We start from the raw sequence: 25,222 nt of genomic DNA on the forward strand, positions 1-25,222 counted from the left end.
CAGGTGCACAGTGATTCCGGTGCACGGTGTGTCCAGCTCTGGTCAGGTGCGCCGCGAGCGGGACACCACAAATGGGTGTTTCAAATGAATGTTGAAAACAAGGAAAGGGGGGGGGTTTATAAAAATGAGGGCGAGCATGGGTAGAACTTTAAACTGAGAGTGCCACCACTCACTGGGACAGTGGGGGAAGCCAGCTTTTGGGCTGACATCTTTTGTCCCACACCCAAAAGATTTCTAGGATGTTTACACGGTGTGTCATATTCTGCCGTCATTTTATCTCAACAAAAGAACGTATACTCACTGTGTGTCATCTCAAAATGCACACGATGTCCTTTGCTATGGTATTAATCGTTTAATAGTATGACGTCATCGCAATGCGACGCCTCGTTCTGTTTCTAGGGTTTTTTTTACTTCTAAACTTTCAGTGCGACGTCGGTCCTGCCCCAACACTCACTCTAGTCGGGGACCCTTCCAGTGGACGCTGTCCTAGATCCGCTCAGGAAGCTCTGTCCCTTTAATAGTTGCCCGGCCCCGACAAGCGCGACAAACTCACCGCGCCAGCGAAGCATTCTGGGCCGGCGGCAACCAAATCCTGTTCCACCGCCCCAGCTTATCTGTCAAATCTGCTGCTTGACCACGCCTTCATGGCCCAACGTCACCCCTCCTCCTCCTCCAGCTCTGTGCCGGCTTCTGCTGCCGCCACAGTACAAACGGTGCGCCCTGGAAGAAGCAGAGACGGCAAGAGGATCGGCGCACGGAAGCGGTAGGGTCTTAGGTGTAGCCGCATGTTCGGAGCCAGGTGGGCGTTTTTGGAGCAGGCCAGTTCTTGCGGCAGCAGGAAGAGGTCAAACGACCACACACAGTCCTAAGAGAACTTTATCTCCAGCCAGTCCTTCTACCATGTCCATGCTGGCCAGCACATTCCACTGGGCATAGGCAGGGTGACACAGCCCTGCTTGAAGAGGTAACATGCCCCTATGCCCTGGCCGGCTGAGCCGGGCTGCCCTTTTGAAGAGGGTGGCTGCTTTGGCCCTGGCAGCTTATGCTGCCCGCAGACTCTATCCTCTGCTGCGGCGCCGCTTGCCCCACAAGTCAGCTCAGCAGCAGCAGCCCAATGGTGGTGACTGCACTGTGGTGGCAAGAAAGGTGGGTGATCCAACTCCCCGTCGACGCCAGGATGCCACAGGTGTCAATGCACTTTTCTTCCGTCGCCTGCTCCGATTGTTGCGCCTACTTTTCCCAAGCCTGTGCTGCAAAGAGACTGGCCTTCTAGCCCTACACTCCGCTGCCCTTATCTGCCGTACTTTTCTATCTGTCTATGTGGCCAGGCTGGACGGGAGGATTGCCCGTTGCATCGTCAACAAGAAGCCCGCCAGCTTTGTTTGGCAACTAGCCCAATGGCTTTTCATTGCCTTGCCTGCCACTTTCATCAACAGCGCCATCCGTTACTTGGAAGGCCAACTCAGTCTTGCCTTCCGAAGCCGGCTGGTGGCCCATGCCTACCGCCTCTATTTCGAGAATCAGACCTACTATCGGGTCAGCAACATGGATGGCCGACTGCGCAACCCAGACCAGTCTCTGACCGAGGATGTGGTGGCCTTCGCCAACTCAGTGGCACACCTCTACTCCAACCTGACCAAGCCTGTGCTGGATGTCGTGGTCACCACCAGCACCCTGGTGAGAACAGCACGCTCTAAGGGGGCTAGTGCGACCTGGCCGGCTGGCATCGCGGGCCTGGTGGTTTTCCTGACTGCAAATGTGTTGAGGGCATGCTCGCCTCGCTTTGGCAAGCTGGTGGCCGAAGAGGCGCGACGTAAGGGCGAGTTGAGATTCATGCACTCGCGGGTGGTGACCAATTCGGAGGAGATCGCTTTCTATGGAGGACACCAGGTAAGATATTCTAGCAAGTCTATTTTATGGTCTGGGACGGTGTGCCATACAGGGCTCGAGTCCTAAAAACAAAAAAGCGTGGGACTCTGACAAGCATTGTGACGTGATGTCAAAGTGAAATATGGAAATGTCATTGTCTTTTTTTTTTTTCTTTCACCATCGAAAAACACACACGACAAAAAACATTCGCCAAAATCAAAGGTTTTCATATTACCCAGAAAATGCACGCACCTTTTAGCGAGGACCTGTTGCAAAACGTGTCTTGTGCATTAAGATGCCAATAGGAGATATTATGCAGATACTCTATCAAGATTGCCGTGCTCTTGTGGTTGTCTCATTTCAGAGGTACGAGGATATGGTTCACTTCCCCGTTCAAGGTTCGATTCTCGGCCGCACCACTGAAGCCTGTTGTTGCTATTTATATATTTTTTGTTTCCTAGACACACAGGGGGGGCGTGTCTGCCCTCTCAAAAAACTGGGCGGATGCCGTCCATCCGTGTGGTCTTTCGACTTGAGCCCTGGATTGCTAGCGGACATTTGTATATTGCCTGTCACTGTTAAGGACTCAAAACACTGTGGGTTGTTTGAAAATGTTGTAGACTGACCATTTCATCAGGGCTAAATGTGTGCACTGCATCAGCAATTGGCTAGTGATAATTGACTCTTGGCAAGTAAGAAATAGCGGACTGTGTGTATATGTAGATTTGAGGTGGTGAGAAACTTTGTATGGCTAGTTAGTGGCTTGCAACTTGAAATGCTTAGCTCTGATTACATGAATTGGGTTAAACATTTTAAGTAACTAGGTACTAGTCCCTTATCGTTAACATTTGAGTGGGGAGTACTGTGAGTTTGACTATTTCATCGAATTAGTGATGGCTGGCATGAGAACAGAATTTGGGTCTTGGGAAGCTGCCAGATATTATTTGGATGCTGTGCGAAAAAGGTGGAGTGAGCAAAAGGAGCTTAGACGTCACTATCTCTAAGCAGCAGTTTGTGCAGAATGGCAAACAGTTGTCATTGTATTGTACCCGTATTTTAGTGTGCAGTCGCTGCATAGCTCAGGCTTCCTGTATGGAGGGCTATATAATATAACTGTGAACACATAAGGTTATGATACATTTGCTGCTTGGGTGGTTCTGTAAACCATAGGAAGGCTGCTTTAAAGCACTTAATGTTAGGAGTGGGGAGGGGATATTTAAGGCTGCAGTCCCACAATATAAGCACCACTACGTTTGAAGTACTGCATCTGAGTGCACCTAAGCCTCAATGGCCATGAATCGCCTGTTCTATAGTAGGGATAACTGAGAGACCCTGAAGACACTTCTGTGTTTGATTGGCCTTCAGTATCTAGGTTCCCTACTGAAAATACAGCCTTGAGGCAGCTAACCAAGCAGTCACTGGTCCCTGGCAGCAAAACTATGCCAGCGCTTACATTTAAAACCCTGGGGGTCATTACGAGGTTGGAGGTAACCATGGCCCTATTAGCGCTATGGCTGCCTCCAAAACCTCACTGACTCCGCCCTGGTGAATGGAGCTATTACCGCCTCATTTCAAGGTTGGCGGGGCGGTAATTCCCCATTCACCAGGGCCCTTCTCCATTCCCATTTGAGCCCCCATAGGGCTCAATGGGAATAGAGAAGGCGCTAATAACGGTACCGCAAATTGCGGTACCGTTATTCGGGTTCCGTCCTTAACGCCTGGTAAAACCAGGTGTTGAGGGAGGACCCGCAAAGGGAACTCGTAATAGGGCGGTAAGGGATTAGCAGCGCCCATACCGGTAATCCGTTACCGCCCGGGTCGTAATGAGGCCCCCTGTGTGATTGCGACCTGAGGAGGTGAGTTATCCATAATTCACCTACCCCAAAAACAGCCTTTGGTTTATCTTCAATCCTGCTCAGTATCGGTTGGTTGCCTTAGGGGCCAGGTCTGTCATTTTACATTTTAATGTTTACATCTAATCATTTCAGCTAGGTTGGTTTGTTTGCACGCCCAGTGCAGGATTTGGGCTTAAACAAGATGGAGCTGTGCTTCGGCAAAATTCGCCTCTTGGTGTGCTGTTCTGGCCCAATCTCCCTAGGAGCTAATTCTATCACCCAAAGGCAGTCCAAGTGATTTCTCCTGTGTGTTGTCCTTAGTCTGGCAGTGCATTTCAGAAGGCAGCAGTAGGGGAGGGTGGTGCATTGATTGGTACTTAACCGTAAGTTAAGGGGCTCAGTGATTGATTGATTTACAAGGTCTGTTAAGCATTTAGGAAAATGAAACTTCCTCCACTCAAGCAGAACAGCTCAATCCTCACATCCTCTGGCCTTCAGCGCCGTCCACATAACTCTTGACACTCCCCTCTCCTCCACATCCCCCTCCCCACAAAGGAGGGGGGAGGGACCGTTTCCAGAATAAAATCTGGCCATTTTCAGAGCTTTGTGGAGGTAAACATGGGAGTATTTTGGGGAGTTATGCAACCCCATATTAATGCTATATTTACCCTATGAGTAAATAACACAAAACCATAATTAATGTGGCGTGCAGTGAACCCAGGCAATATTTAAAATAGTTTTTCAATCCTCAGTCTTTTCAAACATTGAATCAATTGTGTAGATTATTCATTAGTTGTCCTCAACGAACAGTTTTGTTGCACTTCTGTTTTTTTGTGTGATCTGTGTCCTTTCAGAACAGTCTATGTAACAAGTTAGAGGGACTTGTTTCCCTCCTTGTTTTTCATTAATTCCTAATTCATGAACAAGCCCATTTTATTTTAAAGTTACGATAATATAAACAATGAACACACACATAATTAGCATCATTAAATTCTTCTCTTCACTATCTTATTCATTATAGAATCCATAATAAAATAGCTATCCCTCAAGAACTCAAAAGAAAAACAAATATAAAGATTAGGAGACATGGCAATCATGGTTGGTAAATATACTAATCAATGTGATTATAATAATCTAACACACACTATTTAGTTGTATGTAGTCCCTATTACACATACTTACCATTTCAACTATAACCTTTTACGTACAAAGTATCCTCCCGATGAGCTATGATAATAGCAAAAAACGTGTCAAGGGTTCATTGAGGTGATTTACAATTGTTCAAGAAAATATATTGATTAGTATTAAAATATCTTAATAAACTGAATAGCAAAATACAGATCATTGCTGAAAACTAGAGGATTGAGAAATCTAGATAATCCATTAATAAACTATTCATTTAAGAGCAACACAATTGATTATTGTTGAACGACTTACTCATCTGCACACTTTATGAAAGGTTTGAAAAGACTGCGAATTGAAATAGATACTTGAAGATCAAAGAGAATTGTTTAAGTAACTGATGAACTGTAAATCAAAGAGCAACTAAGCAAATCAACATTGCAAAGTAATTAAGACAATTAGTGAAGATTAAGGACTGACTAAGAGAACTCATAATGATCTGAAGACCTAAAATTGATATTTAAAGGTGCTTGCCAATGAACTGAAGACTGATAATTAACCAAGAATATTGACAGGCTTTGTGAAAGTTTTGTTTAAGTACGAGCATCATTAAAGCTACAATACAAAAGTGTGCATGACATAAGTAACTTTTTGAGACAACATTGCACATAAGTATCCGCATAAATGTGCCATTGTTTTGAAATAAGATGAGGACATTTCCAGTGTAATACAATGCAGCACTTAGGTCCACAATGAAATGGGTGATCCTTTAAGAAGTAGTAGGGCTGGATGATGTATCACGTTTTGGAGACGTATCAATCTATTTTCAAACTCTATATACAATGAGATAATATCGTTAACATATATATTACATAAACTATTTTTTATTTACATTTTGATATTTACACAGCTGTGCCCATTCTCAAACATGAAGAGGAACCCTGTATTTGCACTTTATTTTGACAAATCTCATATAAATAAAGGTGTTTGTGACGTCTTGTATGTATTTGGCCTCTTACAACTAAGCATTTAACCGACATAAACAATATTGAGCTATATATTGTAAATGGCCATTCAGCCCAAAAATATTGAGTTAGGACTTTTGGTCCATATTGCCCAGCCCTAAGAAGTAGCGCACTGAAGATATCGCCACCAATTATAATATTTGAAATACTGCCTGATCTTTCTGTTATTACCAGAATCCTAGTGCGAGCCCATCGTTTTGGTTGGGCATGCAGTATTCGCTGAAATATCAGAAAAAAAACAATGATTCTATTATCAGTACTCTTCTATGGGGTGAAGCAAAAAGGGCCTTTAAAAAAAGAACGTTCATAGGGTCAGCAAGACTGGTGGCTTTTACAGTGTAAGATTATTTTGACAGTTTACTCACGAAAGTGTTTTTCTCTCGGTGCAAATATCTACGGTATGAAACTAATGTATTTTTTTTCATTCATATTATTAGTAAAGCTGTTAGCAGCTCTGCATATGCCATCTGAACTGGTTTTCGGCTGACTGCAGTCCCAGTCCTGGGTTAGGGGCATCCAGTGGCTCAAGATGACCACTTAAGTATAGTCGTGTGACCCATCAGTTCGTCGAGGCAAACAAAGTAATATTCCATGTTTGTGAAATGGAGGAGGGGCTCATAAAGGAGTGATCCAGTTAAAATGTATCCCACCCAGTTGAGGATATTACACAAGTGGAAAAGCTACCATCATCCTAGCCACATGACTAATGGGGAAGGGATCCCTTCACTGGAATACAATAGAGCACTTTTTGGAATGGCCCTGCCGTAGGCGTCATAATGACTCTTGAGGCAGAGCACATAAAATCAGAGCCACATTGTCATGCTTGTGATTAATCCTAGCCGGGAGAAAAGGTAAAAAATGCAGCAAAAATCCACATGGCGAATTATTGAATTTGCCCCAGTCACATATAAATACCCTTTGCCTACTTGGTGCTGGTAATGAGTAATAGGCTTGCCTGAAGAATGTATTGGATGCAATGGGGCTTCACCTTTAAAAGGTATGAAGCTTGATTTAAAAAAAAAAAAAAAAAAAATAAAAGTGTAAAGTGGATTGGTTGCCAAATCTGCTACAAAGTAGTGAGGTCTACAGCTTGGGGAGTAAGGGGACGAGCATCGTTCTAGAACTACCTCATGAAGATTCACTCCAAAGACTTTCAAGCTGCCATGTATGGAACCTCATGAAGATTCACTCCAAAGACTTTCAAGCTGCCATGTATGGAACACAAGCTGTTTTTTATTTTTACATTTACTTTTTTGCAATATAGACGGGAATGCCTTTTGAAGTAAACCAGTAGTTTACCAAAAATAAAAAAACTGTATGAATCCAGAGCCTGGTGGCAGATGATGATACAAAAAATATAAACCATGTCTGGTTTGACATAGTGGCTCTTGAGCTTCTACAACTGTACTGCCAAAATGCTTTTGTTGTAGTTTCCCTGCAGGCTTTTTTCAGTGCCCCTTTGCTGCAAGTGCCTTTTGTTTATCCACTGTCTTAAATCTGAATTTCGCCCCAAACAAATAAGTTGAGTGCAGACGAAAAGTCCCCTTTGTCCGCCCTAGGAAAGGTTTGATGCCTTCCTCGGGAGGCAGGAAAGACCACAGGGGTGGGGATGGGACAGTGCTGCAAAGAAGATGCCATTCAGAACACAAAGGCAGTTCACGCCTCAGTGAAAAGGACTAGAGTTCCTTTGACGCAGGCAGACAGAGGGTGGGGGCAGAGTGATAGTGTCTCAACAGAGAATCGACCTGAAAGAGAAGGATTGTACCATCTTGGTATTTCTTAGACCACCACACTTCTGTGCCGCCTCCCCACTTCCTGAAGACAAGGCACTCAGGGTATGACTTTATCAGGTAAAAGACTCTCTACTCAGTATTCTTCATTGGAGCCCTTACAGAAGGCTAGAAGGGATCCCACAGCTGTAAAAGATTGCTTATTGATTAAGAAGGTGTACCCACCACTTAACGGATTAATGTTTGGACTTCAAGACAGGAAGGATTCACATGGAACTCCGTTTGGGATACAGACTTTTCCAAAGTTCTGTGCTATAGAAGTGAAGACAAAAGGCTCCAAGGACAAGGAATGCTCTTTTACCTACCCATCCCAAGGGCACATTAACTGCAGTGTGAACAAAGCCTACTGCAGCTCAGGCAATGGTACCCTTGGACACAGCCACTGTAGGTGACAGAACCCCTGCAGGTGCCCTTTACTGCTCTCCTGGTTGGGATGGGCAGAAGAAGGGAGTTTCCTTGACCCTGGAGACCCAGTTGGGTCTCCCAGAGGCCAAGGAACAGCCCTGCACCCTTGTTCCCACCACAAACCGCTTGTGAGCTACACCGACCAAACTTCTCCTTCCTGTTACAAGCTTCCTTGTAGCTCTTGCCGTTGCCGCTTACAACACTGCTTGTTGGACCCAGTTGACCAGCTCACCAACGTGATGTTGAATCGCCTCCTCAGAAAGCTCCTAGAAACCTATCGGTATCTCGTCACCAAAAGGTGAGCCCTTGCCTGTGAGGCTAGGGAGGCTACTACCCAATAGAACCCTTAGTGGTGGTGGAATGCGGCAGCTCACAAGGAGAGACTGTCCTCCTTGGGATTTTATTTTGTATTTGGTCATTTATTATGCGCCTATATCAAGGCAAAGGGGGAGGGAGGAACGATCCTACTAGGCCTTGTACATTCAGATCGTGCAAGTGCAGGTTATTTATAACGCAAGCTCAGCTTTGATCTGTGATTCAAACATGTGTTGCTCAACGTGGTCTTGCTTCCAAGACCCGCGCCTTTGCCACAGAGCTATCCTCCCTTCACTATAAGGACTCCCATCCTGTGAAGGACCTCCCTATACCCCTTTCCACAGAAGCCATGACCCTAGTAAAGCAATCTAACATCCAACCTGACAGTGCTACTGTTTGTTGTTGTAAAGTCTCCTCTATTTCACATTCAAGGTCAGCTTTGACTGAGACGAGTAAAAGCCAAGGAAACTTGCATAGTAACCAGACTGTATTACCAAGAGAATGTGACGATGTGGCCCAAAGGTGGTCTGAGGATTGCATCAAGAACACCAAAGAAAGACCTTGACGTTGGGTGGGCCCAGCTATGCAACGTAAAGACTGAAGAAGGTCTAAGGTTGTGGGGAAGCAGGAACAGCCGCGAGGGAAGCGTCTGTCCTGCGCAGTCTGGGAATTTCAAACCCGTGGCATCCAAAGTCCCAAAAGACAGTCGGTCTTCGGGCAAAATGCAGAGAGCAGCTCAGGGGCCGTTGGGTGATCGACTCGCTACTGAAGCAGGAAGAATCCGGTGGTGACGTGACCTCCAAGAGTTGGACTGCATGGTCCATTAACAACGCTGAGACCGCTGTTGAAACAGCTCTGCGGAGCCGCAGCAACCATAGAGAAGCAGCAGAAGGTACACTGACCTGAGACCGCAGAAAGAACTGGTCACACTCCACAGTCAAGATGAAGGTAACAGGAGTTGTTGGCAAGCTGGTTGGAGTCTGAGGAGGGACAAGAGTCAAGCATTCCGCAAGAGTCAATTCCCTCGTCACAGTAGTGATACCCAGAGATCCAAGAGTCAGTTCTACTACAGGAGTATTCTCCTTGGTCATAATAGTGACACCCAGCGAGTCAAGGAAGTTGTGGTAGGAATCTCCCTTGTTGTAATAATAATCTACAAAGCAGCCAAAGTACAGAGTGCATCGAGAGAGATCTCCCTCATCACAGTGGTGACAACAAACATAGTAACATCCAAGGGTCCCTCAGAAGTGAACTTCCTCGTCGCAGTGGTGAACCTAATAAGCCTGTAAAACATCTATTAAGTCAAGAACTGCCTGGGAGCAAACTCGCCGACGATTAAGATAAGATACAGGGTCCAGGAAGCCCTGACAGCAGAAGAGATGTTAGACACAGAATTGCTAAAACCTTGCCATTGATAATCGAGATCCCCTGGAAGGAAATCAAGACTTTTAAAGACTTGTGCAAAAGACTGTAACAGAACATCCTTCAAGCTTCCTCCAGACAGACCAGGCGAAGGGAGTCCTTCTCTTGGTCTTATTGGTAAGTCGGACCCTATTGCAAAAGACTGCTGGTAACCCATCCTATGAATGAATTATTCCACCAGGAGAAGGGAGTCAGTCTCCTAGTATCCTTGTCAAGAGCTTATTGAATCATTTTGTTTGTTTACTAGTGGTGGGGATAGTTATTGGTTTTGACACACACTCTGACGACTAGCACCCTAGCTATTATTTGTTTAGGTAGGCATAACCTCATAGAAATACGTAAATATAGGTTGTTTTTCATTTTGCTGATAATCAGTCGATAGCTAAAATGCAATCACGTTGTCTGCCTCCTCGCTCCATCTCGCCACACCCTCCCCGCCCAAAACACCTCCTCTTGGGAACTCTTTGAGCTTGCTTTAATGAAACCTTCCCATCAAATTATGCACTCTTAAGTGCCTGGCAGTGTTTTGTCAAAGCAGTCTTTTGAGAGTTAATGACTTAATTTGAGTTGAAACGTGCTACTGGTGTAATACAAATGTCTTAACCATATCTGCCTTTAGCCACTCGCTTTATAAGCACTATGCGTGTCCTTCACTGAAATGCTGTTAAAAACAAGCACTGACAAAGCCAACAGTTTTGGCTTGTGCATAAGTAATAGACGTTTGCCAGCCACGGCTATTAGATGCCCAGGTACTCACACTATTTTGCACCTGCTACCATCAATGGCTAGTCAATACCAGTACGGCCGTGCCTGGCAAGTGCCGTTCCTATGCCCACACAAATGCCCAAACTGGTGGCATTGCCATTGCTGGTTGTCTTTTGTTTTCAACTATCACAATTCAGGTCATAAAGTGATTTTTGAATTGAACTGCTAAAATAATTGCAACAGATTAAAAGCTGCATGCTGTGTTTAGTATTGCAGTGCAGATTCTACATGTATTTTACTTATTCAGTACTGGAAGAGGTGAGATGGCGGAAGAAGCCGGGTGCTTATTCGTGGTGGAGAGCAAACACGATGTTAGTGTTTACACACTGGAAACAAACACACTCGCTGAACTCCAGAGGCGCTGCGTTTATGCATGTATGCCCCCAGCCACTGCAGGCCAGCAGTAACCGAACTACATTATCAGCAGACAAACACTGATGGGCCACAGTTATTAAACCTTCGTAAAGAAGGGAAACGGCCTGGTAAAGAGCGCAATAGATTATCAGATTTACTAGATACTCGGGCTAGGACTGTGAAAGAGCCCAGGGCTCTCTGAAGGGAGCATGTGACACGTGGCCACAGATCAGGAGTCTAACCAGCGGATGTAGGAGCAACAGCTGAAGAGTCAGTGTAAGAAAGAGGAGACGCTGTCCCAAAGAGTTGTTGCTGGGAGAGTCCCAGGTCCGATCCATAAGCTAGGTTCAACAGTGGCAGCTGGAGGGTCTGAGCGAGATCTGGAAACACTATAAGAAGACGTTTGTGTGGTGACCTTGGGAGGCAACCTCACCGGAGGGAGAGAATATCTGGCAGTTTCACGTTTGGGAAACCCACTTGGGTGATCCAAAGCTTGGCAAAAACCCTAAGTAAGAGATAGGAAAATACTTACTGGTAGGAGTTTGTTGAAAGGTATTGATGCAGGTTCATGAGGGTGACCTGTGGCTATTAGGTGAGAATATCTAGCTCTAACAACGACCCGAAGCAAGGAGAACAAAATACTTGCTGGTAGGAGATTGCTAGGAGGCAAGCAGCACCCTATCCCAGGAACTGGGACTTCTAAGAAGCAACCGGGGTGCTATATTCCTGAGACTGGATGCTAGTTTAGGGATCTTTGCCAATCTTGCTATTCCCATGGTTGGGCCGCAGCGTCACTTTGCTTTGATCTATCCTCACACCTTTACCATAGTGTACTTTATTATTTTTAGTTGGATTCCCATAGCACCAATAGGAGTTGCACCCACACATGCTGACAAAGTTAATCATGATTGTTGGACCTTCATACTTGTGCCCTCTGTGGATCCTATGCCACAGCAACCATAAGTTATATTATTGTTGAAATAAATACTAAAGAAAAGCTGTATGTTATTCCTGGCCCCTGTGTGTTTGAAAGGTTAAGAGGTCTCCTTAATTTCCACATTGCATATTTCTGTATTCCGTGCTTCTGTATTCAGTGGAAGGTATCTCTCTTGCTGTACATATGTTTTTCTAGTCGGGAAAAGGCACCTCCTATGGTTTGTTGTCGGAGCATGTTTTTGTGGTCTGAAAGCAGTACCCCTTGAGTGTTTTTCTGATTCATCTTAGCGGGAGACGTTTCTTGTTAGTATATGTGATTCTAGTATTTGGACTGCTTCGCCAGGGGTTAAGTTAGTGTTAACAAGTTAGGTTAGGGTTTTGCATTCATGCAATGAATATAATAGAATTTGTTCCAGAGATGTGATCGTGTCTCAGCTGCTGGCCTTGTAACCTAAATGCCTGCAACTTATTACTGTCTTTGGCATGTTACAGAAAAATCAAGCAATAATGGACAAAACATTGCGGTCCCACTCTGCAGGAAAAAAATCCATGTTTCTGTAAAATGGTCTGCACACACATCATGGACGCCAAACAACATGCCGCTCGGCATACACCCTGATGTTCAGGATGCTTTTGCTACAATACATTTTTACTGGAAAGTTCCCTGTGGCTCCTGGTTAGGTTTTGCGCTACATCAATAGTCATTACAACATCAGAACACTAAGGCATTTCGTTGAGTGGTCTACTGGCAAAGTTTCAGGCTTTCCGAATCCGGAGACCATCGTTGGCTGCTCATACGGACTTAATTGGGATTTACTGGGCATCCGTGTGCTTCAGCTGCTTTATATGCCAAATTGTGACCTCCTCAACAGACCTTTAGGGTGTTGACTTCCCTTTACAAGAACATCAATTGATCTTGTCCAGTTTACAGATGTCTGGCTGTTTTCCTATGGTTTGTATATTTTTCTATGACCTATGCTAGCCAATCGCCTTGCTGTCCTAATGCACGTGTCTGCGATTAGTTGCATGCTTCCAGAAACATTGGACCGAGCATGGGCCTTTTTCTGAAATGGATGCACTGATCGTACCATCAACCTTGCCCCAGGGTGGCATGAGGTGGGTTCAACAGTGCTGGAGCGTAAAAAAAATCGATAAGCTTCCGGCTGTGATTTTAGTGCATTGTAAATCCTGCTGATTGTTCCCGCAAAAGTAGGCCATGACCAAAGTCCAAAAGCAGCCGTCCTTGAAACCGTGATCCACTTATAGAGAAGTTAAAAGGAACAGACATTTTGTGTTTCAATTTTTATTAACTCGTAACATTGGAACTTAAGAGGATATCGGAATCAGATTCATATAAGCCCTCCTGGGAGATGCTTAACCTGTTTGCATTACTTTTAGCTTGATGGTGCCTCCGTTGAGTGCAACTATTGGAGCTGTCTGCAACTCATTCTTCATGGAATGAGTGATCCTCTCAGGGTTACCTTGTTGATGCTATTATTAGTTAGTCACAGCCACTATCTAAGATATTAGAAACAAACTAATCTTCAGGACCCTGCAGAACCTAGATTCCACCCATGCCATAAGATAGAAACTGTTATCTTGAACACTTGGAACACTGTACTGGATGCCTCAAATTAAAGATCATGAGTGAGTGTAGACAAAACCTCTCTTTTCTGCCCACCAATGTTTTTCCTGTCTGCAGGCTTTTTTGTCCTTAGCAGGGCATGTACATCTTGCCCGCCCCTCCCCACCCACCTTTGTGTGTTTTAGTTTCACGGTTAACCAACGCTACAGTAAACATTGTGTGACTTTTATAAGTGTTCATGGGGAAAACCGGTCAAATTAGTAATGTGGCCAGATGCTGCTGCAGCCATGTGTCCTAGTATACTGTGAAGAAGTGGCCTGGGGACGATGGAAAATGGCACAGATTCTGCGGTCTTTCTGCTCCTGAATTGAAAACATGTTACCGCCCATGATTAGAAGATGGACTACTCTGGATGAGAGGGAGGATGCTTGGGAGTTTTGAGGCTCAAGCTAAGCATGACCAGCTTGGAAATAGCTTGAGAACGCTATCCTGAAGAAATGGAGACTAAGTAAGTCAGTGATTTCCATGTAAATGTTCTGATGGCTGACACAGATTCTCTTGGCATAGTGAGGAAGACACATGAATACTTATATAACCTCGGTACAGAGGGGAGCTGAGCATATAAACTGGAGTCGGTAAATGCCAGTCCTGGTATCCCTGAGGAGCCCCACAAAGGTCTCCTGAGCAAGAGAAGCAAAGTCTGAAATACGTGTGACAGATGTGATCAGGAATGCCAAGAAGCTTTTATTCAGCATGACACGAAGAGGAAGAGCTGGCAGGGTTCTTAAAGCAAATACAGATATGGAGTGTAACCAGGAGTGCTGCATGCTGAAACCTGATGGCCAAGGTCCCTAAGAGTCAAGAAGCGGAACTGGAGTGAGACCCCAAACTCCCAAGGATCCAAAGGACCTTAACGTGACTACCAAGAGATTCCTTGCCCAGTGGGAATTGATTACAAATGGAAAGGTTTGACAATGGGACTTAAAGTCCGGCATCATCCGAAATAGTGGATGAAAAACATTGTGACCGCTCGAAGACCAAGATCAAAGTTCAAGACCACCTGAGATTTTAAAAGAATGTATATATGCATCACAAATTTGCTAACTCTGTTCTGTGATCTACATCATCATTTTTTCAAGTCTGAATACATACAATACTAGCCTAAGTGCCCGGTTTCCCACGAGGTGTCCATTCTCATATTTTTTTTCATATTCCACCAAAAAAGATGATCAAATATCGTTGTTTGCCACAAAGGTGAAGCATGATGCATGTTAATTTCACAAATTAATTGAACACCACATTTTCATTTACCTCAGATTTCAATTCTCACATGAGTATCATATTTGTATGCTTACTCAGATTATTTGCAGTTCAGTTTTGTGAGCAGCTGTGACCATTGTCGCTGCTAAACACACACTACAAATAATCAGAGTAAGCATACAAATATGATATTCATGTGAGAAAGAGGTAAATAAAAAATGTGGTGTTGAATTAATTAGTGAAATGAACATGCATTGAGTTTATTGCACGAAAAATCAATGAAAAGCGAGATACAACTCTCTTCTAAATACATTAGAAAACAAATTAGCACTTTCTACAAATGACCTGTAAATGGCTTGCGGAACACCACAAAACGTAATGCTGAAAAATCAATTAATTATCTTGTGAATAGGATGACCTGTCAGGCTAAAAATAGTTGCGTTAATTCGGCAATGAAATAAAGAATATTCCATGCAAAATTCATGACACCAGACCTCACCGTTCAAGAGGAGTTACGTCCCCAATAACAACACCACATGCAAACCCACAAACATGACTTTGTTATATAGATATAGCAAAAGTGTCTCGTTGCAAGAAGCAACCAAAAAGTATAATTGTTAAAATGTCTGTGCAAACGCAGATAAAGTGTTATCTATTGTGCTTTGAAATAAGTATTACTTGCAAAATCTGAGTTATTAGATAGAGTAAGGTGTAATCGATTACACATTTGGGAAGTCTTTCTTTAACTCATCTCGGGCACCAGAGCTTTGCTTAAATAAGTGGTCCTTTTACCAGGAGCATGGGCAATGGCAGCTGGTGAATTGGGGGGAGTACTTTTTCCCCCAGAGATGTAGGAGCGACCCAGTGTAGTGAGGTATAAACATTTTTTTTTCAAATATTGGGTTAATACCATGCATTTTCAGCATGCTTTCTGTGAATTGTGGGTTAAAAAAAACTATTTGCAATGGGTTTTGAGGGGTAACGCAAGAAAAAACCCAACCGATGCAAGTCATCAACATTGTACAGGAGCGTTTGCCAGCTTTTTTCATGAAGCATATGCACACAGCATACAAGTATAAAAACATTTTAATGTTGTCTGTGCCTATACAATCCCATGGAGGCTGCACCAGTATTGCCATACAAGAACCTACTCTTGTGGACTTTACCATTTTCCAAATGACAAGGCACAGTAAGAAAATATGTCCAGACTGGACCCAGTGGTGTGGGCCAGTACCGTCTAGGAACACTCGTCATGCTGCTGTCATCCTTGATTCCCAGTAGAAAATGCCATGCCACAGTGAATATTTGTCTCGACTGGACCCACCAAATGTGTGCCAGTACCATGTAGGAACAATCATTATGCTGCCAGGAAGCAGACACATACAAATGAGTAAAGCATGGGTAACAAACTTTTATTTAAATAAAAAGAAGGTTGGGAAAATGCCTAACTTGCCTTATGCTAAGGTGGGATTTCCCTACCTAACTGAAACTAAGGAGAGTCTTTGGCAGGAAGTCCAAAGCAAATGTCTGTCTGTGTCCAAAACCTATACTTGTGCTCACAACTACATGAATATAATGTGTAGGGATGTCAGCATCAAAAATTCAGAGCTTCTTCGAGCTCGTGGTTGGAAAAGGGGGATTCCCTTCCCCAAGATTCAGGATGGTTCACTTTGTCAAAAAGAGGGGTTTCCTTCTCCACACTTGAAAGTCTCTCGATGTTCCAAAACCAACACAATTCTTTAGGATACTTCTCTGGCAGTGTTGCCTTTCATCAGTTTCGCCAATATCACAAAAGTTCAGTTCAATTATACCAGATCACCCAAGTTGCTCCTCGACAGTCAAACACAAGCTTATGGGTGAGTTGCGTGTCTTTTACTTTAGGCGGGTGTATTTGGTTTAGGTGCAGTTGTCGGACCACATGGTTCACCCATTCCAGATCACACAACCGACACACCTCACTTGCTGCTTCTTCACAGTTACACTACCATTGTTTCAGATTCTGTGGTATTGGGTTTTCCTCTTGATGGTCTCTCAAGACTTGTTTTGCCACCATTCACGGTGTCCGGTCAAATTTTCGACTCAAAAGGGTCGAGTCAATTCGACCGAAAACAAAAGGATCGAATTTTTTTTAAATGTGTGTGTGTGTGTGTATATATATATATATATATATATATTTTTTTTTGCTTTAGTATAGGTAAAAAAAAGATGTTTTTACACCACAAACAGGGGTTTTGGGGAGGGGAGGACCCCGCCCCCCCCAAAAAATATATTGGACCCTTTTTTTCGGTCAAATTGACTCGACCCTTTTGTCATTCGACCCTTTTGAGTCGAAACTTTGAACTATAACCACCATTCACTTGTCATACTTTCAGATATTCTTAAAGCTTTTGCCACTGCTTATTCTCTGTTTGCACCATTCTTTATGTTCTTATGGCACTTTCCAATGCTTGCTCTCTTCAGTTTATGCAATTCAGAGTTCCTTTGTTGTATCAAGGAATATCACCAACTGCTGGCAATTCAATCACACTTGCTCTTTTTGGGTTCGGTATTAAAAACATAGGCTTCATTTCATTCCATTCAAGCACATTGCATAAATTGCCATCAATGTCCTAGTTTACTCTCCTGCTGGGAATTTGCACCCTGCTCATGGGCGTTCTCACACTTTTCAAATACTTCAATTTTTCTGTCCCTTTCTTAGCCTTATCAATTTCATCTGAGTCTCATGGATTGGTATTCACAAATCCTTCTATTCAATTTTCTCAGCCTTTAAGATATTGTATTGTCAAAAGTATTTCTTTAAAGGTGGACTGCCATTGGCAGTGCCTAAATGTTGGTCGCTCACTCACAATCCGTTTCAACATACACAGATCACACGGTTTACCTCAGTGTCCCGGAGTCATTCAAACTCCTTTGACTCACTGGGTATGCTGTTTCTGGGGACTGTTCTCTGCGTCAGCAGACTCTCTGTGGCTGTCGCTGCTCCTGACCCGGCATGCCTTGCTTCCAGGATCTCCGCCGCCTTGATTGTACGGAGGAGTCCCTCTGACTCCTGGAGGACTGTAGACCAGTTTTGCCACTGGAGACCGTTTCCGCTTTCGCTGCAATGACTCTGCAGCTCCTGGATGTTTTGGGCATTCGTCTCCCCTTTGGCTTCTCCTGTCAGCATCCCACAGGAAATCTCATTAGCCTCACCTGAGTGGGCCATTTATACCACCCTCCATGCCCCAGATGCAGGCAATGTTCCTTTACTGAGCATCCCTATTCCTCGTCCCAGTAACAGAGTGGTGTTTCTGTATGTCTGTGTTAATAAAGAGAGGATGTATAACTCTGGGTTGTCTCTTCCTCGTCTCAGTACCTGACTGGTGTACATTGGGAGAGTGTTTTCTGGAATAATAGCATAGAGCTTGATAATACACGTAAAAGCTTGGGGGGATGTTTGACTCAGTGTGAAAGTGAAATGGGGGGAAGGGGGTACCTTGTCTCACCAAGGGTGCCTCATCCCCACTCCCCAAGTATCCTCCACCCAGGTGATCCTCCCTCGCATATCCACCCCCAGGGTCGGGATCCGAAAGCGACGGCCTGTCCCTTGCCACCTGGGAGAAGGATCTATTGGGGAAATAAGTGAGGACGCCCTCAGATTCCTCATACACCCTTGATGCCCATTAAAAACAAAAATATGTGCCGCAGTAAAGAAACATGTCCAGACTTGAACCATCAATGGCGAAGTCAGAATAATGGGAGTTCCTACGTAGTACTGACCCAGTTTGGACCATTACCATGTAGGAACTCTAAATATTCTGCCTTTCTTTCCGTTTGTTTCCTATTAAAGAAATGCCATGCCACAGTGAATATTTCTCCAAACTGGACACACCCAATTGGTATGTCCAATTTAGACTAATATTCACATCATCAAGTTCTCCTGGATGAGGTCCCAAGCTCCCCCTGTTTCTCCCCTCTAAGTGGCCTGCTGCCCACCTCCACACACGCATCAACATTCATCAATGATCATTAATTCTTCATTCACTCGCTCACACAAGCATCAGCATTTATGTGGCATCATTCATTCATTCATTCATTCTTCATTCACATTCACCCTCGTACTCCATTCATATGGTCTGAAATAAGCACGTACACTCATTAACGCACCAATTTATAAATGCAATCCCTTGCATACACACATTTTTAAAATATTTTCTTACCTGCAGCCCGCTCCGGATTCCAGTCCGTACGGCCTCGAGCTGCTTTCTGTAATGAAAGCCCTCCAGCTCCAGAGCAGCACAGGAACGAGGAATTGAAGTGCTTGCTGGCTCCTGCACAGGCACAATGGAACAATCGCTTTCGTCACGATGCCCCTCGTTCCTTAGATGTGCAGGGAGCCGCAAGAGCGCCCCCTTAAACATTCAGGCCTGCAGTACCCCAGCCTGCATTCCCAATTGACCATGCAAGGATGGGGAAGCAAAACGCCCGAGCCTTGCCTGGCTCATTAGGAATGCCTGCTTGGGGTGTACTAATGAGCTGTCCAAGGGAAACCAGCTTGCCTCTGACAGTTCAGTTAAGGCCAACCCAGGAGCTCTCCCTCAGCTGCTTGGTGCAGCTGGGGGAGCCTGAGTTTTCACTGGGCCGGCTTGGCTCGTCCAGAATGGGTGGCGGGTTGATGCCCCGTTGCCCATTATGAACGAGCCACCCCTTTGCGGAAGTGTGAAGTTCCTCGATATACCGGTCTGTGCTGATAAACCCCAGTTTTCTAATAGGTGTGGGTTTCTGGCAGGAAATGGGGATGGGAAATTTGTAGAGCTGTAAGGCAAATCTCTACGAATTCCCACTGCTTTCTTTGTATTAAACTAGGGATGGCTAGAGCAGTTAAAGAGGCCTCCCACAAATTCATTTGAGTTTCAAAAAATCAGTTGGGCTTATGAATTTACCATTAAACAAAGCAGGCTCTTCGAAACCTCCTTTTGAACCCCTCTAATTTGAAATACGACTTGCGATGAGTTTATTTAAAAAACATTTTTTAATGCAGTTTTGTATTTGTTCATAGTACAAACAGTTCACTTTCGTGGCTCTGGTGAGCTGACCAGCAGAAACGTTCTTAGACAAAAGAAATATTTTAAGCTGTTTATGACGCATCTGTTGATTGATACTTCTGCTCTGCAAGACAAGAAGAGGAATTGGGAGGAATCAAAATGGAAAAGGCCCAACTTCTTTTACTCTACCTGCAAAATATCAGAAACAGTTGGTTATTCGCATTCAGTCAAGCGAAGTCCGTGATGAAGAACAATATGTGAACTAGTTTATTTTATAAGATTCGGCATACACCCAATAAACCATTAAAAAAAATGCAAACATCTTTGAACTTGAGGCATTGACGGGTAAGCAATGCAGTATCCTAAGGCAGAAGGAAATAACTTGCTACCAATCTTGAACAGCCACATCTTGAATGAGCTGTCATTTGACAGAAATGACGAAGGGCTTAAAAGTAAACCATTATCACAAACAAGGTGGCACTCTACTATTGCATCATATGCTGTGATTCGTAACTTCATGTGTGACACTGGTAAGCTTATTTCTCAGAACATTAAAATGGGGAACAAAGCAAGCAGAAGCTACTGCCTTAATCTGGTAGCTGGGAGAAATGGCTGAATCGATAAATATATTTGTGAAAATCACAATTTCACAGGGCACTCCTAGCACTGAACCGATATTTGGCTCCCCAGAAGTTCTTGCTACCACCAACCACTGAAATCTCCGTTTCTATCAGAGTTGACCCATCAGCCCGTGCCATAGACTCCACTCCCTGCTGGCATGCAGGCATGATTGTTTTGCCTTCACATCTAGATCCACAACCGATTTGAGTGGGATGTGGCTATAGTAGGTGTGCTTGCAGAAGAAAACCAAAATGGAAGACCAGATAAATGCTGTAAAAGGCCGAACATACACATGGAAACGATGGGCGATCGTGAGGATTCTTGAGTGACACCATTGATAAAATGGTGCATTTGAGGAGTGAAAGGAGCCATGAACTGCGTTGGTTTTAGAGGAGATGAGTTACTTCACCTATGTCCGTGCCGATCCAGTGGGGCCCACCTCCCTGAAGCTAGAATTTCTCACGGAGTTGAATCTGCTTCAGTGAGCCTTCAGAATCCTGCAAAAGTTCATGAAGGATCAAGGTAGCAAGGACCTCACTCCAGAATTCACAGGACTGGAATATTTCCACCTAGAACCCTGCAGTACCCTATTATTTATTATTATGATTCTTATGGTATTTATTGATCTGAACCTGGCTTCGGGAAGCAATGAAGCACTTTACAAATCGTAGGGGGAGGACACAGTGAGGGAAGTAGCGATACAAGGGAGCTAGGAGCTAACAACGTGGAGGATGAAGGTGAGCAATTTGGCAGCAAGAGATCTACAATTAAACTGGGGAGGACACGGGGATGAGCAGATCATCCACTCTCCGGTTAGGTAGGAAGTGGGGTGTGTGTGTGGACCTAGGTTTAGGGAGGAGCCATTTCTTGAAGACAGCGTCTTGAGCTTCTTCCTGAAATGTTGAATTTGGGGTATACATTTGGTGTTGCTGGGAAGGAGGTTCCAGAGTCTAGAGGCGTAGACAGAAAAGGCCTGTCTTCTGGTTCTTGCATCCTACACCAGCGTAGTTCAAGTTTGCACATTTCCTTACTTCTGGTGGACCATAGGCCTCAGGGAGTTGCTGAGTTTCTCTGTGCGGTAGCCTGGGGACCTCAGACGTGGGCCTTGTAGATGATGCAGCACGAGTTGCAGGTCTTCCATAGTAGTGTCTTGAAAGTTGTTTAGGTAGTTGTGGTTTTGTGAGATGGGATGTATATTGTGCTGTCACTGGTTGCATTGTTGGCATATCAACTAAAATATGCTCTTAAATCCGAGGTCTCATCACAGAGAGCTGACCTGACTATGGCAGTGGCAGAAAACAAGATTGCAGTGCTGGAGGACAGAGTTGGTCAAATGGAAACCTAGCTATGATGCTAAAAATTAGTCACTGAGCTATCTGAGGAAACAGAAAGATCTGTATACTCCTCACAAGCTCTACAACTTCAATGCAAAGACTTGTACAACTGTGTCACTGGCAGAAACGTTCTTCTTCTTTTTCTTACAAGTATTTCGTTCTTGGTAGACGTAAGGTTGGTTACGAGGAGTAGCCACTATGCCTCTCTGCTGAATTCAGCCACAGCAAAGCACTAACTCCACAGAAAAAAAACAAAGGGGGAAAGAAGCCTCTTGGCACCGAAACCCCAGCTGGTTTTCTGGTACAGGTTGGATGTTTAAGGATGGAAGCACCCAAAATATGTTTCAATAGCCAAGGAGGATGTAATATAGCAGGTAGGAAACAAATGGTGGAACCAGTCACCAAATAAGACCGAGGACTGGTAAGTAACAAGGATACGGAGGACAACAGGAATGAAACTGGCTGAATGCAAATGGAATTCCCAATAAGTAGACTGAAAGGCAGCACAAGTTCACACGGAGGCAGTGACAGAACGAGTCTGCCGGTAAGCAAATCAAGACACGGAAGAAGTAGCAGGAACAGGAGCGCATAAGCAAGAAATGAAAGGCTAGGAGGAGCTCTCGGAGAGCGAAGAGGAAAGCAGAGATAACGGTGCCTTACCTGAAAGGAGAATGTGGGTTGCAACGCGTCGCCGATACCGAGCAGAATGATGAAATCGTGTTGGTGGCGGCCATTCTTGGAAAAAAGCTTAGAGCAGCACAGACATTCTGGGAAAGTGAGGCGGCACGTCAGTGGTGGCTAGTTCCTCTCCTCCACTGGTGCCAGAACGGAGCAGCCGTGACAACATGTTCCTACACAATCTGGGAGAAGATTCAAGAAAGGAGATCAAAACCAATTGGACCACAGCTTCAGCTGCTCAGATAACCACAGGAGACCTTGTCAAACTACAACATTTCACAGTTAAGGGGCGGATTCTAGTGGTACCACATCAAAATGGGTACATGGAATACCTTGACAACACAGTTCAACTTTGTTTGGATTTGGCCCAAGCCACATTGAGTAGAAGGAAGCAGATCAAAGCTATCACAGGGAACTCAACTCAGGAACATTCATTACCAGTGGATCTACCCCTTTGCCCTCCAGTTTAAATTGTACTGTAAGGTGTTGATGGTTTGGTGACAGAAGAATGACTAAATTGGTGAACATCCTTTTGCCAAATAGGGGAAGTTGTGATGGGGTGGCACCCAAAGAAATGTGCTGGGAGTGGCTCCCTCTGGCAAACTAAGAGACCCAGGAGAGGGACACTGAACAATCGAAGAGGGAGGGCACCGACTAGTAGTAGCCCAGGCATAATGCATAGTTATCTTTTTCTCCAAAATCTTGTAAGTTCTTTGACAAATCCCAGGGTATTGTCAATGCTCCCATGGGGGGAGCCCCTTCCCATGAGGCCAGGGAGTTGTGGCTGCTACCCGATAGTCCCCCGGGGGGTGGTACTCAGCGGGTGGATCTCAATAGGGAGGGAAGCACTCCATGGGACAAGTGACGATCGCCTTGGGAGATCGCGGCATTCATCCCCTCCATTTCTGGCCCCTCTTTCCTCTCACCCCACACAGTCCTCTGTGGGTCCTCTAATATCTATGTATCTCCGTAGAGTAGAGGACTTCATTCATACAGATCATTCTGAGACGAGGAAGAGTGAGGCTTACCCAGAGGGAGTACTTGCAACCACTGACAAGAAGATCAGAAAAGGAGGCAAAAGCCCAATGTGGAACCCACATGTGGTACAGTCAACTAGAAGCAGCCTCAGCGATTAAAAAGCAAATTACCTTGTCAGATCATTCCTCGAGGAACTGAGAGCCAGCTGGAGGCTCGCTGCTGAGAACAGGAAAGGCTGACAGATCCTCGCAGAACACATGCTGTGTTCATAAGTTTCCAGCTGGAAAATTGGGGAAGACTGGGAGTCGTAACCGTGCGGTTGGGCCGAGAAGCACACACCGACAGCAACCAGACCTGGGAACGCTGCGAGGACACGCTGAGACCACTGGAAGCCGTGTGGATGCCTTCGGTCGGAAGAAGCAGGACTGCAAAGCTGCCCGAGCAAGCCAGTAACGCCAAACAAGATATTTGGGTTACCATCCTGGGTGGCGGAGACCAGAGAGAAAGTAGAGGGTGATTAGGGAGACTGAAGATCCCCCCCCCCCCATCTCCCTCGTACTAGTACGTGGGGGGGGGAAACTAAGACAGTCACATGAAAACCAGTGCCTGGCAGGTTAGTGAACCAGGCCTGGACACAGCAAGCAAGAAACCCGAGAGAGCGGTCTGGGACCCATGTGAAGTCAGGGAAGCCCCACAAGAACAGCACACCAGGATTTGGGACCCATACAAAGTGGGGCGAGCCCCGCAAGAGCAGCATACAGGGGTCAAAGACCCACACAAGTCAGAAGAAGCAGACAGTCAAGGGGCTGGGGTCCAGAGCAAGTCGCAAGACCCCAAAAATACTATAAAGGGGTCAGGGACCCACACAATACAGAAACAAGCCACAGAATTAGACTGGGAGATCCAGTGACAGCCCAGATCCTTGTACGGGAGAAGGAGAGGCGCAGGAACCGGAAACAAGGGGTTGAGGACCCTTTACCAAAGGAAGAGACATTTTCTGGAATTCTAAGATTTACAGTCCAGTCTGGCAGGATAGTGAACCAGACTTGATTCTACATTTGTGCACTGGAGAAAAGAATAGTGGAAGAGCCCTCCCTCTCGCTGACAATTGGGAACTGTGTTTTGTATGCGTTTTTAAGAGCATGAACTTTTAAGTTAAAGAACCATTCATTGTAACCTCATCATGAACTGAACATTTGAATCTGTATCCAGAACGAGAGAAGCCTCCATCTGGATCAAGAAGACACAGTTTTTAGAGTGCAAGGGACGGAAATAGGTTTGAACACAGGACGGTGGACGTTTTACTTTATGGGACATCCTGACCGAGTCCTTAGTATTTTTGTTAAGGTAGGGCAACCCATCATAGAAATGGGGCATTATAGGTTTTTCCTTTTCTTTTATTCCTATATAAATATTTGCAAACACACATGCCACTGCTGTGTCAGACTCGTACTTCGGCACCCTTACAGTTTCACATTAGTAACTGACAGATTATTTCTGGAAAGGCTTTAGAGGTGAATGTTGAGGGGTCAGCGAAGGACTCAATGACACAAGTTTGAGATCCGGGTGATACTTAGCTCATTCTAAAATAGGCTTCCTTTCTTGGTGGAGGCTCATTGAAAGATACAGCGAGGGTAAGGTATATGATGGCCAAATTGAAAATATATGCACAGAAATATACTATAGCGACTTTATATGTGCCCAATATGGGTCAAGATGGTTTTATGGCACAGTTTCCGGGAGATGTGATTCCTTTAGCAGCAAACTTATTAATTTATGGAGGCCTGACTGTTGATGAATAAGGAGATTGACCTTTGGGCCCTGAAGAGACATCAGGGGCGAGGGGTGGGTGTCAAAGACAAATGAAAGTATTGCTATTTGATGTGGAGAAATACCCACCCTTC

At 44.8% G+C, this 25,222-nt stretch overlaps 1 protein-coding gene across 1 annotated transcript in view; it reads left to right on the forward strand.

Annotated features, from left to right (window-relative positions):
• Nucleotides 1-473: 473 nt before the first annotated feature.
• ABCD1 (ATP binding cassette subfamily D member 1) overlaps nucleotides 474-25,222 on the forward strand; it is a 282,766-nt gene continuing 258,017 nt past the window's right edge. Inside the window, exon 1 of the mRNA XM_069645376.1 lies at nucleotides 474-1,890. Within this exon, the coding sequence (XP_069501477.1) occupies nucleotides 970-1,890 (921 nt within the window). The 5' untranslated portion in view covers nucleotides 474-969. The remainder of the gene's footprint in view (nucleotides 1,891-25,222) is intronic.

Source organism: Ambystoma mexicanum, chromosome 2p, assembly GCF_040938575.1.
Source record: "Ambystoma mexicanum isolate Mex_15411 chromosome 2p, UKY_AmexF1_1, whole genome shotgun sequence".
Taxonomy (NCBI): domain Eukaryota; kingdom Metazoa; phylum Chordata; class Amphibia; order Caudata; family Ambystomatidae; genus Ambystoma; species Ambystoma mexicanum.